Source organism: Mobula birostris, chromosome 31, assembly GCF_030028105.1.
Source record: "Mobula birostris isolate sMobBir1 chromosome 31, sMobBir1.hap1, whole genome shotgun sequence".
Lineage (NCBI taxonomy): Eukaryota > Metazoa > Chordata > Chondrichthyes > Myliobatiformes > Myliobatidae > Mobula > Mobula birostris.
The window spans coordinates 21,363,106-21,384,603 of NC_092400.1; the positions used below are offsets into that span (position 1 = coordinate 21,363,106).

The window sequence follows — 21,498 nt, forward strand, 5'->3', positions numbered from 1 at the left end:
AAAGGTTGGTCTAAAAGTGTTACTGAAAAGAGATGTAGTAAACTTATTCAAGTAGAAACTATTTATAAAGAACCAGAATTCAGGTATTAATAAACATCATTTAGATTTGTTACCGGGCCACAGTGATCATCATAAAATAGTTCAATCCTTCTGATTAAGAGCTATGTAATTTTTTTTTATTGCATCAAGATTTATACTTGTACATTGAAACAATAATTTCAGCTCTCAATTTTGTGGGTTACAAAATAAAATATTAATTAAATCCAGGTAGAAGCAAAAGTAGATAACCAGGTTGCTCAATATCCAATGAGATTATGGAGTCACACCAACAAGATATGCTTTACTTGAGCAATTAACATTCTGGGTTTATATACAATTTACATGATAGATGTCAGACTATCATGTAAGTTGTATATAAGGAAAATTAAACTTTCATCACCAACATGTATTTCATTGAATTACTTAGTAAACGAAGACTACATACCTCAATAGCCTTCATAAAATTATTTATTATAATTAAATTATTTTGGTTCCAACTTCAAAGGAACAGTTATTTAATTCTTTCACAATTCATTAAAAAAAACATTTTACCAGATGCAAGTTGGCTTTGCAATCAAACAATATTTGATTCATATTTTCTCTAGATGGTAATACAAAACCATCTTTTGCTTCAAAATACCCTTTTCATATGCAATATTCTGCATCATGCTGCATGTCATATCATATGTGACTGTGAAGGAGATACAGGCAAGATTGCAAGCTCACCTCATTCCCGTAAAAGCTTACCATCACTGTGGAGAACTATGCAAGTAAACTAAATGCTGCAATTGTATAATTTTATTGCTTTTGAGGAAATGTACAGTGTAATGTTACGTACCCAATGGCATACTTTAACTTATATTTGGCTATTTGTTTTTTTTTCTTCCTTTAGAGGATTAAACCATAAAGATATTTACCACATCTGATTCCAGAGCTTCTAAATCTTCATTAGTACTATCACCACCATCCCATGGTTCTAGATCTTTATCTTTGTGCTCACCATTTAGTCTCGAGCCAATGGCAGCATCAGTAAAGGCATCTGAAACAGAAATTAAATTTATAGTTTGTTTTTTAAAAAGCCAACACATTACCCTACTGTATGAAATAATTCAAAGTATCACCTGCAGATACTAATGGAATTAAAGTAACTTTTTATCCAGCTGCATCGATACCGTGGCTGGAGACCACAGACATACCAATTAAAGCAGGAACATGTATGTATAAATTTAGGTATTAAATGTTTATTTAAATAATTATGCACTAAACTATTTAAGTTAAAGTATAAGGAATTGTATTATCCATTATATGTTACATTGGGGCACAATGTGTATACACAATGATAATTCCACTGAAAAAATGACAGGATCATTTAGAAATTTGCAGACTAAATGTGGAAACGAAAATATCCTGTTTGTAATTATATGATAGATGATTCACCTCATTTAAGTGATAAACCTGATGGACAAGAGGAAGTTTCTATTCAATATAATAAAAACAGTGCAAGCGTTTAAGAATTGACATTTACATTTGTAATTTTCATCCATGAAAATAAGGTCATTTGCAAAGAGGATTCAAAGATATTGTGGAGATAGCACATCGAATAGTGAGTGCTCACAGATCATAGATGCTATGTGCCTGCGATGTTGCTTCAAGTTCTTCATTGCACATGTGCATACAACAATAAACTTGACTTTGAAATATACTTTTAAATGAAAAGATACAGGTTTTGGCCTCATCTCCAAGTTCTCCAAGGCAAGCAGAAGCCAAGGCAGCCCATGCAATCACGTGACTATACTTCATTGGGAGTTTGAGATTTAGAATGTCACCAAAGACACTAGGAAATTTCTACAGAAGGGGAGTGGAGAGCATTCTGACTGGTTGCATCACCGCCTGTTGTACAGCTCCAATTTAGAGGATTCAAAGAGGCTGCAGAGGGTTCTTGAGTCAGTCAGCTCCATCACACGCACAAGCCTCAAGTCCCACTCCCAAGCCATCAAGGACACCTTCCAAAGGCTGTGCCTCAAGAAGACTGCATGCATCATTAAGGATCCCCACCACCCTCTTCTCATTACTACCACTGGGGGAAGGTACAGGAGCTTATAGACCCACATCACATTCAACGTTTTAGGAACAGCTTTTTCTCCTCTGCCGTCAGACTTCGGAATGGTCCATGAACACCACCTTGCTATTCCTCTTTGCACTATATATTTATTTATTCATTGTAACTTATAATTACATCTACACTGCTGCCACAAGACAACAAATTTCACAACATATGCCAGTGTTGATAAATCTGATCCTGATGTGAGATCACAGGTCGATTGATTGAAAGTAGGGGTAATCCTTGCTGCAATCATGCACCTCCCAGATGTTATTCAAAGGTTGGAAGAAAAGTGAAACTAGATGACAATCACAGAATTATAGAATAGTGCAGAATGGAGAAATTCAGGTACACTTGCCATGGCCGCCCTTCTATATTAATCCCATCGCCCAGCATGTGATCTGTAGCTTCTATGCCTACGCAATTCAATGCTCATCTACCGACTTAAGTGATGTCAGTGACTCAGTTTCAACCACTCTCAGTGCACTCCAGGTATTTGCCACTCTCAGGGTTAAGAGGGTCTCCCCCTCACATCTCCTCTAAATCTCTTGCCTGTCATGTTCTCTAGATGTATCTATCTCTAACATAGTGGAAAAATTTGCTGTGGTCCACCCTATCAATATTCAACTTTATGCCTCAATCATATCATATTTTAACCTCCTCTGCTCCAGGGTAAACAGGCCAAGCTTCTCCAGTCTCTGTAACTGAACTGTTCTATCCCTGACAACACAATGATGAATCTTCTCTGCACCTCCTCAAATCCTAACATATCCTTCCTATACCTTGGCGAACAGAACTACATGCACTGCTCTGTCTGGGTCTCTGGCTATGTAATCAGTCCATGCCTCTTATCATCTTATACACATTTATCCAGTCATCTCTCATCCTCCTTCACTCCAAAGAGAATAGCCCTTGCTCCCTAAAACCATCCTCATAAGAAATGCTCTCTAATCCAGGCAGCAACCTGGTAAATCTCTTCTGCACCTTTTCTAAAGGTTTGATACCCTTCCTATAATGAGGCAAGCAGAACTAAACACATAAGACTGTAAATGAAAAAATACAGACGTTGTTCAGTGATGCAGAATGTAATTAAGAAATCCAAACATTGAGTACTACAAATCACACATGCAAAATACAACATCCTCAGGAGTGAGATCAAAGCCATTTTTTCCCCTGTAGTATGGACTATGTACAGTTTTGAGGAAAAATGCATTTTTGTACTCCGTGGACAGGTTGAATTTTGCTTCTTTTTTACAGTGCTAGGTGAGAGGCTGCTTTATTAAAAAAAAACACATGACCGTGGACAAAAAAAATTGAAAGAGGATGAGCGATTTGGACTGAGGATTTTTCAGGTGTATAGAGTGGTGTGGAATTGTAAACATAATAACAATAAACTTTAACTGGTCTAGAATGCTGTCATGAACCAGTACCAAGCTGAATGCTCCAGTATTTGGAAAATAATGTCCAAATTTCATTGAACTGAATATCAGGCAATTCCAGTTTTCAGATGTCCGATATGTACCACCAGTCTTGGGTCTCATTGGCAAACAGAAAGGAGAAAGGAGATCAGCAAAAGAAATTTTATGGTCACAGCCTAGGACCCATGCTGTAAACTCTATACCTGTGACCCTCAGGGAAGGGCTTGGACTGCAAATGGTCAAATAAACTTAACATTCAGCAGTCAAAAAGTGTGAAAAATAACCAATGCTCCAACAAAAGGGTAACTTAAGAATCAGTATTTTGAGAACTTGAGGATAAATTTGGCAGAAAAATAAACTTGGTATGATTTATAAAAAGGCAATATGAAATTTGCCAAAGCTCAAAATGAAAAATCTAAACCTAAAACAATGAAAAAGTCAATGACTGAAAAATGAAGATTTAAGGGGATCAGACATGAACAATTTCAGCAAATTATCTTAGTGAAATTATCCAATAAGGAATACTTCACCACTCCAGAACTCTCAATGACCAGATCTTGTTTTCAATTTATACCCATGGTCACCCCAGTTTTACCCTATCAGAAAAGCAGAGGCAGTTTAAAAGAACCTTTCCTTCCCAATTTTGACTAAAGCTCATTAACCTGAAACAGCAAGTGTTCTCTTCCCATACACAAAGCCAAAAATGCCAGAGTCTACAGTTTACTGATTTTCAAAATATTAAACCAGCTCCAATTTTAAACAACCTTTAAATATGATCTACACCATGATGACCTTTCAGCAACCAGGCCTGGGTAGTAATCTAAAGGATTCCCTAATTCTAAAGGAGACAGATTTGAGCTTCATCCCAGTGGGTCATGCTGATTCCCTTAATCCTTTTTATTCCATACTCTTAGCTCACTGAACGCAAGCATTTGCTGTAAATGAAATGTGCTTTGATAGTTAGGAGATATTGAGGTGCAGCCAATTTCTTCCAAAAAGTAATGTAACTGGGCCATATTGAGAAATCTCATGATGAAAACCCATTACTTCATCATTTGGAAGGAGAAAAAACAAAGCAAGATCCTAAGAACAGGCTGCCAAAATTTTGATCCTGCTGAGGTTAACAGCTACATCATAGTCCCAGAGGCTCAGATTTGATCCTGTGATACTGTGTATGTATTCTTGTATGTTCCACATACATTCACATAGATAAACAGTGAAGTTTGCCCCATGTCCGCCACACTTGGTGACTGAGAACTTGTCCCTACTGTAAATGAGTTGGATGGGAACTCGGGTAGAGTTGGTGCAGATGAGAGACAACAGGTTACCAATAAATAGATGGGGGAATGGGATTGCTCTGAAGCCAGAATGGACTGAAAGTACCAAATTACTTCCTTCAATGTCATGATGGATGGGATAATATGATGATGATGATAATAATAGAACCATAGAAACTACAGCACAGAAACAGGCCCTTTGGCCCTTCTTGGCTGTGCCGAACCATTTTCTGCCTAGTCCCACTGACCTGCACACGGACCATATCCCTCCATACACCTCCCATCCATGTATCTGTCCAATTTATTCTTAAATGTTAAAAAAGAACCTGCATTTACCACCTCGTCTGGCAGCTCATTCCATACTCCCACCACTCTCTGTGTGAAGAAGCCCCCGCTAATGTTCCCTTTAAACATTTCTCCCCTCACCCTTAACCCATGTCCTCTGGTTTTTTTCTCCCCTTGCCTCAGTGGAAAAAGCCTGCTTGCATTCACTCTACCAATACCCATCATAATTTTATATACCTCTATCAAATCTCCCCTCATTCTTTTACGCTCCAGGGAATAAAGTCCTAACCTATTCAACCTTTCTCTGTAACTGAGTTTCTCAAGTCCCGGCAACATCCTTGTAAACCTTCTCTGCACTCTTTCAACCTTATTTATATCCTTCCTGTAATTTGGTGACCAAAACTGAACACAATACTCTAGATTCGGCCTCACCAATGCCTTATACAACCTCATCATAACATTCCATCTCTTATACTCAATACTTTGATTAATAAAGGCCAATGTACCAAAAGCTCTTTTTACGACCCTATCTACCTGTGACGACACTTTTAGGGAATTTTGTATCTGTATTCCCAGATCCCTCTGTTCCACTGCAGTCCTCAGTGCCTTACCATTAACCCTGTAAGTTCTATCTTGGTTTGTCCTTCCAACATGCAATACCTCACAATTGTCTGTATTAAACTCCATCTGCCATTTTTCAGCCCATTTTTCCAGATGGTCCAAGTCCCTCTGCAGACTCTGAAAACCTTCCTCACTGTCTACTACAACTCCAATCTTTGTATCATCAGCAAACTTGCTGATCCAATTTACCACATTATCATCCAGATCATTGATATAGATGACAAATAACAATGGACCCAGCACTGATCCCTGTGGCATACCACTAGTCACAGGCCTCCACTCAGAGAAGCAATTCTCTACTACCACTCTTTGGCTTCTTCCATTGAGCCAATGTCTAATCCAATTTACCACCTCTCCATGTATACCTAGCGACTGAATTTCCCTAACTAACCTCCCATGCGGGACCTTGTCAAAGGCCTTACTGAAGTCCATGTAGACAATATCCACTGCCTTCCCTTCATCCACTTTCCTGGTAACCTCCTCGAAAAACTCCAACAGATTGGTCAAACATGACCTACCACGCACAAAGCCATGTTGACTCTCCCTAATAAGTCCCTGTCTATCCAAATGCTTGTAGATCCTGTCTCTTAGTACTCCCTCCAATAACTTACCTACCACCGACGTTAAACTTACTGGCCTATAATTTCCGGATTACTTTTCAATCCTTTTTTAAACAATGCAACAACATGAGCCACTCTCCAATCCTCTGGCACCTCACCTGTAGACAGCAACATTTTAAATATTTCTGCCAGGGCCCCTGCAATTTCAACACTAATCTCCTTCAAGGTCCGAGGGAACACCCTGTCAGGTCCCGGGGATTTATCCACTTTAATTTTCCTCAAGGCAGCAAGGACCTGCTCCTTTTCGATCTGTACAGTTTCCATGATCTCACTACTTGTTTCCCTTAATTCCATAGACTTCATGCCAGTTTCCTTAGTAAATACAGACGCAAAAAACCTATTTAAGATCTCCCCCATTTCCTTTGGTTCCGCACATAGCCGACCACTCTGATCTTCAAGAGGACCAATTTTATCCCTTACAATCCTTTTGCTCTTAATATACCTGTAAAAGCTCTTTGGATTATCCTTCACTTTGACTGCCAAGGCAACCTCATGTCCTCTTTTAGCCCTCCTGATTTCTTTCTTAAGTATTTTCTTGCACTTCCTATATTCCTCAAGCACCTTATTTACTCCCTGCTTCCTATACATGTCATACAACTCCCTCTTCTTCTTTATGAGAGTTGCAATATCCCTTGAGAACCAAGGTTCTTTTTTCCTATTCACTTTGCCTTTAATCCTGACAGGAACATACAAATTCTGCACTCTCAAAATTTCTCCTTTGAAGGCTTCCCACCTACTGATCACATCCTTGCCAGAGAACAACTTGTCCCAATCTACGCTTTTTAGATCCTTTCTCATTTCTTCAAATTTGGCCTTCTTCCAGTTAAGAACCTCAACCCTAAGCCCAGATCTATCCTTGTCCATGATCAAATTGAAACTAATGGTGTTATGATCACTGGAACCAAAGTGCTCCCCTACACAGACTTCCGTCACTTGTCCTAACTCGTTTCCTAGCAGGAGATCCAATATTGCATCCCCTCTAGTTGGTCCCTCTATATATTGATTTAGAAAACTTTCCTGAACACATTTTACAAACTCTAAACCATCTAGACCCCTAACAGTATGGGAGTCCCAATCAATATATGGAAAATTAAAATCTCCTACCACCACAACTTTATGTTTCCTGCAGTTGCCTGCTATCTCTCTGCAGATTTGCTCTTCCAATTCTCGTTGACTATTGGGTGGTCTGTAATACAATTCCACTAATGTGGCCTTACCTTTCCTGTTTCTCAGCTCCACCCATAAGGACTCAGTAGACAAGCCCTCTAATCTGTCCTGCCTGAGCACTGCTGTAATATTTTCCCTAACAAGCAATGCTACTCCCCCACCTTTCATTCCGCTGCCTCAATCACATCTGAAACATCGGAACCCTGACATCGGAACCCTGGAATATTAAGCTGCCAGTCCTGCCCCTCCTGTAGCCAAGTTTCACTAATTGCTATAACGTCATAATTCCATGTGTCAATCCACACTCTCAACTCATCCGCCTTCCCCGCAATACTTCTAGCATTGAAACATATACACCTCAGAAGATTTTTACTAATAATAATAATAATAATGAAATGAAAAAAAAAACTGCAAGTTGTTGAGAACTTGGGGTTAATTGGTGGGCAGCTGTCATTTCAGGTAAGGAAACTATGGGAACAAGCTGCTTTTTAAAAAGATCAGAAATGTATAATTGGAGCTGCATCTGCTTTAAATTGGCAAATTACAAATCCTAAGCAATCACTCTGCTGATTACAATTGAAAGAATGTGTCATGTCCCAAAAGCAGCCAAACCTCAGTGATACAATAATTCACTGCCAGTTCTGAAGAATTATTATTTTAGTTATTTTCAAGAATGTTTCCTTTCCACCTGAATACATTCTGCCAATCCAATAATCTCAGATACAAACCAATACAATAACCTAAGTATGTTGCCAATGTTTTACTAAACCTGGTACAGTAAATTATTTGCTAGTCAACTATTTTCTAATTCACTAAAATGTGATCCTTATTAAAGTGCTGTTTTGTGCACATCGCAACCCTTCTACATCAACCCACTTTCACATTTTTGATTATCAAAATACAATGGATGCTTTGCTTGCCTCAACATTTGGTTCCTGACGGCACTTTCAACCCGTAACAGCTCTCTGAGAGCAATCTAGTCCATTCCCAGTTTTCCCATAATCCTCACTTGAGTATCAATGAATTCCTCTTTCCAGTAAAATACAAGTTAAAAATTTCCTACATGATTTTTTAAAATATAACCAGCCCTGTAAGTATTTCTAGTATGCAAACAAATACAAATAATTTTATCAGTACACAGCAACAATAAATTCAAGGATCACCATGAGATGGAACCATAAGCAACAAAGGATACCAGACAAAATCCATACTCTAATTCTACTGAACTGTGCAAGTGTCAGGCAGTATTTTTTGGCTTGGTCATGACAATGAAAATGTTACAATTTTTTACTTTAAGGAAACTCAACACAAATTTTATTCCTCAGAAAGTAGCCAAAATTCAGAATCTGCAATTAAATTTTTAAAAACATACAAATATTATATGCTGCTCCCTTTCCTTTGGAAAGCCCACATCAGTGCAATGCAGAATAACTAAATGCATTGGGGCAAATGTTTTCTTGGTTTACTGTAGCCAAATCAGTGCCAACAAGTAGCTGTATAAATACCAGAATATCTCCATTCTTTTTACAACAATTTGTGGAGTATTTAATAAAGTACATCTTTTACTAAATGCCACAAAGAAACTAAAGACTTGTCAAAATGGAAATAAAGGTTCTGCTCTCTTGCCAATTATAATGCTCACAATTTTACCAGGTGATATAGTAACCTTTGTTAAAGTCCAACATAATTTGGCAAAAGTTATGCCTTACTGTGACATACGCATCCTTCTCCCATCTTAACAGAACCGATGTCCAAGCAAGATTTCTTTTAAGTCAAGCTAATTCATCAAAGTACCGAATCTAGTGATTTAAACAGCTGAAAATTTTAAGATGTCAAGTACAAAAAGCTGTTTAAAATGCAAGTTATTTTATACCATCACCTTGAAAACAATCTCTTTTGTACAATTACATAATTTTAGATAAGTACTCTTGATTTTCATTAAGGTTATTTAACACATGCAAAGAGGTATTCATAAATTTTCCAGTTTCTGTTCACCAAGTTGGAGATATCTTTGCAGAATGTGTTTAAGTACAAAAAAGTCACAAATAATTCAAAGTAAAAATTAAGTGAATTTTTCCTAGAGCAGTTATGATTTTGTTTTAGTAATTTGAGGGTCACTTGAATTGAACATGCAATGCTTTCTAAGATTTATGCCACTTTAAAGCAGCGTATAAGCAGAAGTTAAGCTCAGAATCAGTTTGAAACCAAAAGGGACAGCGTAAACATATGCACATTATAAACAAACAATAAACAGAATTACCTGTTTCAGATGGAACTACAGAGACCAGAAAGAGAGGGTGGAAAAAAGAAAAAATATCAGTAAACCAAATATGTACTAAGGATCAAGATGATCAATCAGCTGTCAGGTTTAATGAACAGCAACATTTGCTTATTAAAAATATTGTGCATTGTGTACTCAAAATGGGACATGACTATGAATGGAGCAATTTAATACCCTCTTTACAATGAAGGTATAGCAGTTAACACAGTAGCTAGAAAACAGCACCTATTTCTTGATAGCAGTTTGCAATGCAGAAAATAAGGGGAGGGTGTTTCTAATTTGACAGGGCGCTAAGACTGTGTTGTAGACGAATGCACGCTCACATCCTGTACTTGACCAAAGATTCCAACACAATGCTTGCATCCTTTTTGAATATGCTAGAGGATCATCCATTTTTTTTGCACAAATTAAGCCAAAATTCAGGAGAGATCATTAGGTCTTGTTCCTGAACTAATCTATACAAAATCCTTCATGGCAGTATTAAATTCTCATCAATAGGTTTCCATATACAATTTTAAAGGGTCAAATAAACAGAATACAACCATCAGTACCTACTCTATTTGTTTAAATGTCAGTAAAGATCAAAAAGAGAAATAATGTATGAGATCATGAAAAGGCAATGTGACTTCACTGGACATGTGATTAGGAAAGAGGAGTTAGAATGCACGGTAATTATGGGAAAGATTGAAGGGAAGAAAGCAAGAGGAAGACAAAGACAAATGATGATGGAGACAGCAGCCAGAGAACTGGAAATGAATACCAATGAATTGATCCACTTGACCCGAAACAGGAGTGTGTGGGCCATGGCAGTCAAAGCTCAAATTGGGCATGGCACCTGATGATGATGAAAGTTCAAAACCTCTGCAAATTCACAGAGAAATGTGGAAGCCTCAAACTTACTGTGCAGTAATGAATATCGTATCTGTCAAGAAACATAACTGAGATTTTAAGGTCATTACAATTGGGAAATCCAGCAAAAGGTTTGACCAGGCACAGGATCTATGACTACACTGACTTTAATGGAGATTAAAGAATTACAGGAAAAAAATGGAAATGTTCCTTTTTCAATAAATATTTATACAGGATTTTATTTATCAAGTTGTTGTTGGTGAAAGGAAGGATAACTATGCATGTCTAAACTATTTCACTGTGATCTTCAACATTTACCAACAGGTTCAATTATTAAAAAATACATTTTAGGATTCTACTTCTAACAACTATGCCCCTAAAATAAATATATTTTAATGCCAGGGCAACAGATTCAATATCTAATTATTCTTAGCCACCTCGTCAATGGTGTCTCTTCTGTCTAAGTTACTTAGTGCATTGTTCGGCTAGGTTTGCATTTCTATAGATAATGTCTGCTTTCAGTTAATGCCTGTAAGCATAAATCTACAACAATCCCCAGGCTTTGGTTGCAAGCTATTAAGTAGTGCCATGCAAGAGTCAACAAATATCCACTTCCAACGGGAGAAAGAATAAGTACAAATCATTGCAATGGCACTTCCACTATCACATTCCCATCATTAGCACTCTGAAAAAATAAGTTTCCATTTGCCTAGCTGGATGTATTTGCAATTTTTAGTTATCTCAACACCATACAGATCATATATCTGTTTGAATGGCACCAGGCCTTTTTAACACATTCTCACTCCATCACTGAAGATTTGTTGTTGATGTCTGCCTATTGGATAGAGCTCAGAAAGTTTTCAGAAACTCTTCACAAACCATATTGGACCCCTGCCCATCAAATGAAATTGAGCATAAATTTGTGGATAAAAATAGTGCTAAATGAATCTGATATTTGAGCTCAAAAGCATTCTGCAAACTTTTTCGGTATACTCAATGACCAACCAAAAAAATAAAACTTGGATTAGACTTGTAATATTTCTACACTGTGCTTGTATGTAAAGAATCAAACTTTTGACAGAAGCATTATCTTCTGATTCTGCTGGTGCTTAATTATCAACAACTTGTTTAGAATTTTTTTTAAACCTGGAATGTAATAATAAAAAAAATCTTAAGTTTTAACTGCATAACAAACCAAGACAAACCACTACTAACAAGATTTTCTATGAACCGGTCTATGGATTGAACTTATCCTAAACCACAACTTTGCCAAGCATCCAAGATCAAATAGTTTTAAAGGTATAAAAGTGAGGCATACAACAAATAAACAGCCCTTTAAAAAAAATTTTGGTGTTCTACGATTATGTACTTAACATGTGATACTTTCTCTGTAAGAACTTTGATCAAAAGAAATAATTCATTCTTTTAACTGGTCATTTTATTTATTAATTAGACTAGTTTAAACTTTAAATGAGCATTTATATAGCAAGAATAAATCAGGATATCTGAATTATGAATATTTGTGGGCTAGGAAATAGAACAGGGCCTGAAGCTCAATGTCTGTGCTGACCATGATGCTAATTTAAACTACACATGGTTTATCTGTCTACCTCTAGTTTATATCCCTCAATTTCTACCTGCCCATGTGCCAATTTAAATGCTTCTTGAACATTACTTTTGTTTTTGCTTCAACCACCTCCCCTGCAGTACATTCAGGCACGTGCGACACACATAAATGCCTGGTTTGTAAAAACTGCCTCGTAGATCTATATTCAACTCTTCCCTTTTTGCCTTAATCTATGACCTCTAGTACTTGACATTTCCATCTTGGAATAAGACTTAACTATCTCCTCTTTCCAAGCCCCTCAGAATTTTATAGATTCCTATATACCCCTAGCCTCTGATACTCCAGAGAAAATAATGCCAGTTTGTCTTCTTAGGACTAATACTCTCTAAACCAGGCAACATCCTTGTGCACATCTCTGCATCCACCCACAAACCTCCACATCCTTCCTGCAATAGGTCACATCAGAACTGCACACAATACACAAAGTTATGTCGAACAAATGTTTCATATAACTAAAGCATGACTTCCAACTTTTATACTCAACACCCTGACTGATGAAGGCACACATGCCTTCTTTACGACCTACTTGCACTACTGCTTTCAGGGGACTTGGATTTGCACCCCAAGATCCCTCTTTACATAAGTGCTGTTAGAGGTCAACCCATTTACCATTATCATCTGGATTAAACTCCACCTGAAATTTCTCTGTATATATTTCCATTGATTCATGTTCTGCTCAATCTTTTGACAACCTTACTCACTATCTACAATTCTGTTCGTCTTCACATCATCTGCAAATTTACTAACCAGCCCTACTACATTATTTATCAAAAATAGTGGTCCTAGCATTGACTCTTGCAGAACACCACTATTCACCGACCTTCACCACTACCCTCTGTATCCTTGGGCCAAGTCTATGATGTAGAATCCCATGTGTCTTAATCTCCTGGATAAGCCTACCATGAAAATGTTACCAAAGACCATGTCATGTAAACAACATCAATCATCTTCGGCTCCTTCTCAAAAAACTCAATTAAGTTTGTGAGACTTGCTCAAAGCCATGCTTGACTGTCCCTGATATGTCTAAGCTTTTCCAAATACAAATAGATCCTATCTTAAGGATCTTCTCCAATTTATGAAATTTATTTGGACACATTTTTATTAGAATGAGTATAATCCAATATGCATTCAAACTATAAAAAAAATTGATAACAGCTATATCTCTGAACACCAAGTATTTATAACTGTACCTATATTGCTATGCATTCCATTAAGATGTAAACAATTGATAGAACATTAATGTAAAATTGGTTACTATCGTTGACAACATATGCCTGCAAAAGTATTTTTAAAAGGTTTTGTTGGGGATGTTATGTTGCTATATTAGAGATACACGAATGGTTCAACGTACCAAATTTAGGTAGCAATCCTTTCTAAAGCCTTTGAAAGTATTGACATAATATTATTGTTCAATCAGATCTGCGACTAACCTGGCCCATATTGCTGTTGAACACTTTCCCACCTCTAACAAAGGATTCTTTCAGTCTAAATTATTTCCAATAGGAAACCAAATTAGCAAAACTATAAACTGGAGACACAAAAAACTGGAGATACCAGAATCTAGAATGACAGTCTGCTGGAGTTTCCTCCACTGATGCAGCTTGATTCACTGAATACTTCCAACAGATTGTTTGTTGCAACAAAACTGTAAACCAGCATACCTTTCTAATTAGATATGCCAAAACTGTTGAGTGGATAACTGTTCTTGAACAGATCCCTTTTCTTTTTATTGCCTCTCCTCATATTAATAAAATGGAGAATAAACATGGGCAGTGCTATTTACCTTTTGGTTGCTACAAGGATAGAAAAGTTTGAAAACAAGGAGAAAAGTAGAAAAAAAAGTACTAAAACAAGGAGAAAACATGCCAAAAGAATAAGAGATAGGCCAAGTTCAATTCCTACCATCTACCACAATTCAGGTAGCAAAACACCAATGCCCAATCAAATATTCCAACAATATAATAATTTATGTCAATGTAATTCTTTAGAATTACTAACATTGGGAATGCAAGACCAGCGTAAAATACATTGCACATAAGTCAGTACTGTTTTTGCATTCAACTATTAAACATTTCCAGTGAAGTATTTAACTTCTCAGCCCTGCCTCCCAAAACTGCATTATGACATATTCTTTGAAAAGTATTCTTTCTGAAGGTTACTCTTGTTTTAGGACTTCAAGCAGAAGTTATTTCAGGTTAAAAAACCACCACATTCACAGAATCAACATAGAAAAATATTGAGGTTCATTAATGACCATATCTTGGTATACTGCACAGACCAAGAGGGCCAGAAAATTTAAGTGTTAGTTAATAGACCAGAAGAATAACTTCCGTATTAAGCCTGGTTTTATCTCTAATCTCTTCCAATTCTAATTAAACCAAAACACAAACTGCTTTTCTCTCCACATATTTGCTTAAGTACACTAAATATTGCAAACATTTGTTTTTAATCTCAGGAAATTTTTCTCACTCTTTTTCCAGTACAGGCTCGTGAACCTTCATTCAAGTCGTCCTTTTCTTAATATCTCATCCAGAAGATAACACTAACAATAGTACACAGGAACAGGTGCCCAAATTTTGCTATCAAATTTTTCAAACAAACTATGAATCCAGAACCTTCCAATTCAGACAGTAGTATCCCTTAGCTAAGATATGCAGAGAATATTAAGTAAGATTAAATAGAATTGAACTCAAAAATAAATGGGAACTAATATTTCAATCAGATATGACATTGAATCATTCAAACCTAAATATCTAATGAAAATATATCCAGATCTGAACAAAAAACCACTTCCTCTTTCCATAGTCTTTGTACTAAAGTTCTCCCCTAAAGTGCCATTTCTAAGCCGAACATTTCAGCAGATATCACACTCTACATGTTCATGAAATAAAAGTGTTAAAACTGCATCTGGCATTTCATACAAGATGCTGTATGTGTGTAGATTATCAAGGCATAGTTCCGGCTTGAATTTTAATATTTCAGATACAACTTCAATGGAAAAGAACATGAAAGGAAAAGCATGATGAAACTAGCAGCCACGCCCATGCGTATAGAACCTTTAAACTTTAAAATGTTCCTAGCCAAATTCATAGGAGTGTTATTAAATAAGAAGGACATAGGGAAAAGTTTGATGGGGGGGGGGTATTAAGACACATCTTAAAAGTAGAGAGGTACAGAGTAATGCCACAATTTTGTGTATTAGCAACTCCAGGCATGTTCTTTAACGCTACAATAATAATTTTTGTGGCTGAGCACAAGGTCAAAATCTGAGGACTATAGAAATCTTGAAAGGATATAGAGCTGAAAATAATTATAGGAGGAGGGAGAGTCAAGAAAATGAAGACATATGAAAATAGAGAATTTTAATGCTGACCTATTATCTGATGAGAGGTCAATGTATGTCACCAACCATGGGTCAAAGAGCTGACAAGAGTGGGACAAAATATGCAATGTTTTGATTCTAAAAACATTCTAAGCATGAATAAGAGTCTAAACAATAGTTATAATGTAATATAGGCCTTCGGTGTTCATATGGAAGTGGTGGCATAATTATGTAGCAGAAAGTTCATCTTGGGCGACAAGTATGAAACCACTCCCAAAAAGACTGATTCTGCTCAAGGTGATTCACAGTGAGTTATGGCCAAGGAACAAAACTTGTCACAAGTTATACAGCTGGAGGTATTCTTGCATATACTACTGGATATCAAGCAAAAGAAAAAAAGGCAATTTAAGAGTTCAAGGCAGGGTGAAATAAAGTTCTAAGAGTCATCAGTACAGGTGAAACAAATGACAATGTGCTTTCAGATATTATCAAGAGGCCGTTAGGAGACAGTAGAGATAGACCGATTGGTGGCGCAACGACATCAGTGCAGGACCCAGGATCGGAGGTTCCTGGGTTCGAAACTAGTCAGGTCCACTCCCGAGTACGCTTTCCAGGTTGAGTGTCGAGATCGCAACTCGACCTCATAAAATAAAGGGAAAGTACTGTGGAAATGTCTGTGTGAGGAGTGGAGCGCCACACAGTCTCTCTCGCTCCGTGCCTTGTAAAAGCCATGAAAAAGACATCATCACGGACGCACGCACGGACATGCAGACGCACACACACAGACTCGCACGCACGCGAAAAAAAGAGGAGACAGTAGAGGTAAGGACTTGCATGCAAAAAGAAATCACTACTGGTCATTATCCAGCTGTAATTGAATAGGCGAGAATAGAACTGAACAAGTACATTCCTACCCGGGTAGACTTGAGCTCATGCTTCTTAAATTCTGTCAATTCAGCAGGTTTGTACTTCAGCTATGCTTGAAGGGAAATACTATTTTATTTTTAATATTTGATTTATTTTATAACTTTATTACTTGGGGTCTTGGCAGATTGCCGAGAACACATTTCCTCATGATGGTGGGACTCGGGTTTTGTAACTAAATTACTGTAACTCATGATATTTCCATTTTAACCTTTTCCATCAACTTAATTAATATTTTGTTAATCAAATCTTAACAATTATTATATGAAATTCACATTGGTTAAAGTAGTTTAAAATGTCAATACCTCTTCTTGCATAATTTAAATCTACATCTTTAAAATGCAGCATTACAACATCTGCAGATTTAAAAATGATACTTTCAACAATATCTTCACGTTTTGGGCCCAGTTCTCGCGAGCTGGATTCTGAGTTTTTTCGGTGAGCAGCATCAAGCACCAAGTCACACTGGAAGAAAAACATTTGAAATCTTAACCATAGCGATGTTCATTTCTCAAATTAAAAACATTTCAGAAAACAAAAACTTTCCATAATTAAATGAACACAAATGCGAACTATGTAGAGTATGTACAAGTCTACTGTTGCATACATATATTCATCTAGAGCAGGGGTTTCCAACTTTTTTTTATGCCATGGATCCCTACCATTAACCGAGGGGTCCATGGACTCAGGTTGAGAGCTCCTGGTCTAGAGTGATCCAAACAATTCCCAATGTAGCTTTCAATTTAAATGATTCCTTTTTTTTTTTCCCTTCCTCTACTCTCTCCGGATTTCCTGATAGCTGCCTGTTTATACAATCCAGGACAGAAACTCTACTTGATGCAATAACCCTGTCCTTTAAACATTGAAAATGGTCAGCATTTTTCACCCACTCAGTAGTCACAAGCTGTGATTTAGGTTACCCATCTTGTCTACTAGGTTGTACCAACACTCTTTAAACTGAACAAGGTGACAGCAGGAAGGCTTTCTAGCCTGTTGTTATTTTAGTCATTGGCAGCCACTCACCCTGCAATCATAGCTGCAATACCCACTAGTGGGGAAATATCGACAAACCTGCCAAAATCTCAACTAAGTTCAGCAGGGCAAGCCTATGGTGTATTCTTCTTCAGTGTTTGTGAAAAGTCAAATGACTGTCTTTCCACCCACAAATGGCCTCCGTTTTCAGATATTTGACCTAGAAGGCCTGGTGATATTCGTCAGCCATGTTCTTTTTTGAAGGTGGAAGTTGGGGGAGTGGCCACACATGCCAAATTAGATAACCAGGAAACAATGCAATTCCTGCCATGCCAATCATCTGCGATGAAGAGGGAATCTAAATTTATTCAATAACTAAATCAAAATATAGCTGCCATTGGGAGGAGAGGGGACAGCAAGCCAGGCTGAAACGGAGGTGGATGAAGCTCCTTCTATCGAGCATTTTGTTGGCAAATGTGTAGTTGCTGAGAACAAAATTGAGGACCTAACAGCAAGGTTGTTGTATCGGAGAGAAATGAGAGACTGTTGTGTTCTATGTTTGACCAAGCCATGGCTTTCTCCCAGCATATCAGCTACAGTGGTCAAACCAGAAGGCTTCTCGGTCTACCGGAAGCACCGAACTGGTAAATCAGAAAAGGCAAAAGGTGGAGATACGTTTCATGATAAAACTCTCGGTGGTGCTCTAACGTGGCTGTTTTGGCAGACTCGCACTCCCCCAACCTGGAACACCTAACGATCAAATGCCGTCCATTCTGATCACTGGAGTTTACATACTACCAGCGGCTGACTATAATCACGCGCATGCAATACTGCATGATACCATCTCCAAACAAGAAAGAGTCCATCCCAACGCATTTCAAATCATAGTTGGAGACTTCAACCGGACTTGTTTGAGAAGAAAACCCTGCCCAGTTACCATCAGCATATAACCTGTAACACCAGAGGTCCCAACACAGCTATTATTACACTCAGACAAAAAATGCCTACTGTTCCAGGCCCAGGCTGCATTTCAGTAAATCAGAAAACTTGGCTATTCTTCTCCTACCTGGATAAAGGCAGAGGCTAAAGAGCAACGCTCCAGAGATTTGGACTACAAAGAGGTGGTCGCAGTTAGAGCATCGCTTCAAGTCAGTGGACTGAGCCATGTTCAAGGACTCCTCTGTGGATCTGAATGAATACACCATGGTTGTAACCGACTTTATTAAAATGGCTGTAGACAAATGTGCTCCCACAAAATTTTTCAGTCTTCCCCAATCAGAAGCCCTGGATGAACCATGAAATCTGGAATCGACTGAGAGCCAGAGCAAAGGCAATGAAGTCTGGTGATCAAGAAAGTTACAAAGGTCCAAGTAAGATCTCTGGAAAGCCATCTCACAGGCAAAGTGGCAATTCCAGAACAAAATTGAAACAATTAAGGTTGCTTGACATTTGTGACAGGGCTTGAACACCAACACCTCTTATAAAGTTAAATCAAGCAACGTAGGTGACAGCAGGGCAATGCTTGCTATGCTCACTGTAACCATCAGAACATGGAGGAAACATCACGAACTCCCAAATCCCCTGATGATCCTATGATGTCAGTCTCCGAAGCCGACGTGCAAGTAGCCTTTAGGAGGGTGAAGGCACAAAAAGCATCCGGCCCAGATGGGATACCTGACCTGTGCTGATCAGCTAGTTGGTGCGTTTGCTAAGATCTTTAACCTCTCACTTCAGCAGCGTGTGTACCCACCACTTCAAGCAGACTTCAATGATACCAGTGCCCAAGAAAAGCGTGATGACCTGCCTCAATGACTATCACCCAGTAGCACTTACATCCACAGTGCTGAAATGTTTCATGAGGTCCATGATGAAACATATCAACTCTTGTATGAGAAGTTACGTGGATCGACTCCAATTTGCCTAATGGAGCAACAGGTCCACAGCAGGTGCCATCTCACTGGCTCTTCACTTAACTCTGGAACATCTGGACAACAAAAATGCAACAGTGCCAATAAAAAGTATTCACCCTCTCTTGAAAGTTTTCATGTTTTATTATTTTACATCATTGAATCATGGTGGATTTAATTTGGCTTTTATTGTCACTGATCAACAGAAAAAGACTTTCATGTCAAAGTGAGAACAGATCTCTACAATGCAATTACAAACATAAATCACAAAATAATTGAATGCATAAATATTCACCCCTTCAAGTCAGCATTTCGTAGATGTACTTTTGGCAGCAATTACAGCCTTGAGTCAGTATGGATAGTTCTCTGTGAGCTTTGCACATCTGGACACTGCAATTTTCCCCCATTCTTCTTCACCAAACTGCTCAAGCTTTGTCAGATTGCATGGGGGTCATGAGCAAACAGCCCTTTTCAAGTCCACCCACAAATTCTGGACTCTGACTTGGCCACTCCAGCATATTAACTTCGTTGTTTTTAAGCTCCTGTGTAGCTTTAGCTTTATGCTTGGGGTCAATGTCTTGCTGGAAAACAGATCTTCTCCCACATCGCAGTGCTCTTGCAGACTGCATCAGGTATTCCTCCAGGATTTCCTTGTATTTTGCTGCATTCATTTTACCATCCACAAGCCTTCCAGGGCCTGCTGCAGTGAAGCATGCCCACAGCATGATGCAGCCACCACCATGTTTCAAGGTACAGATGGAGTGTTTTTGACTATGTGCAGTGTTTGGCTTATGCCAAACATAGTGTTTAGTCTGATGGTCAAAAAGCTCAATTTTGGTTTTGATCACCCATAGAACCTTCTTCCATCTGACTTCAGAGTCTCCCTCATGCCTTCTGGCCAACCCTAGCTGAGACTGGTGAAGCACCCGGGCAACAGTTGTCATATGTGCAGTCTCGCCCATCTCAACCACTGAAGCTTGTAACCCCTCCAGAGTGGTCATGAGTCTCTTGGTAGCCTCCCTCACTGGTCCCCTTCTTGCACAGTCATGCAGTTTTGGAGGATGGCCTGTTTTAGGCAGATTTACCGCGTCCCATATTCTTTCCATTTCTTGCTGATTGACTTAACTGTACTCCAAGGGATATTCAGTCACTTGGAAATTTTCTTGTATCGATCTCCTGACTTGTGCTTTTCAATAACCTTTTGCAGAGTTACTTAGAGTGTTCTTTTGTCTTCATTGTCTTCATGGTGTAGTTTTAGCCAGAATACTGACTCACAGGTAAGTTGAACCTCCCAGATACAGATGTATTTTTACTACAATTAATTGAAGTACCTTGACTGCACACCGTGATCTCCATTTAATTAACAATGTGACTTCGAAAATGAAATGCTTGCGCCAGTGATGATTTAGTATGTCATATTAAAGGGGGTAACATTTATGCAATCAATTATTTTGTGTTTTATATTTGTAATTAATTTAGATCACCTTGTAGAGATGTGTTTTCACTTTTCTGTTGATCAGTGTCAAAAAAAAGCCAAATTAAATCCACTGTGATTTAATATCGTAAAACAAAAAAAATTGAAACTGAAAATTTACAAGGGGGAGGGGAGACAGGAAGTGAATACATTTTATAGGCATTGTACATTAGGATAGATGGATTTGGGTACATGGAGCTTGTCAGCCTGGGAAGGCAGTCCATCTAAGAGAGGGAAAACTCTTGATTTCAAACCTCCGCTGCCTTGCAGCCATACCCACTCATGGGAAAGGCTTCGGGAGTAAGCCCTGAGGACAAATACGGAGCTGGAGTCCCTAAGACAGTCCGACATTGCCTTCAACCTCGTTCTGTCAACTCCTGCTATGACACTGGTGCCAAACTGTATCGGCCCTTGCCCTTCCCTTGGACAACATCGGTGTCGTGGAGAGGGGAGGCTTGCTGCATGGGCAACTGCCGATCTTCCATACAACCTTGGCCAGGCCTGCGCCCTGGAGAGGACAAGCAAGACTTTCCAGTTGCAGATCCATGGTCTCGCAAGACTAACGGATGCCACCGATACATCAGGATGTTCCTTATTGACTACAGCTCAGCATT

At 38.3% G+C, this 21,498-nt stretch overlaps 1 protein-coding gene across 4 annotated transcripts in view; it reads right to left on the reverse strand.

The window, feature by feature from the left end:
* The window catches only part of atxn2 (ataxin 2), a 137,756-nt gene that overhangs the window by 63,544 nt on the left and 52,714 nt on the right, over positions 1-21,498 (reverse strand). For all 4 annotated transcript variants that reach the window (XM_072248016.1, XM_072248018.1, XM_072248019.1 and 1 more), the window contains 2 exons: positions 16,837-16,996; positions 957-1,078 (listed from right to left, as the gene is read on the reverse strand). In XM_072248016.1, the coding sequence (XP_072104117.1) occupies positions 957-1,078; positions 16,837-16,996 (282 nt within the window). The remainder of the gene's footprint in view (positions 1-956; positions 1,079-16,836; positions 16,997-21,498) is intronic.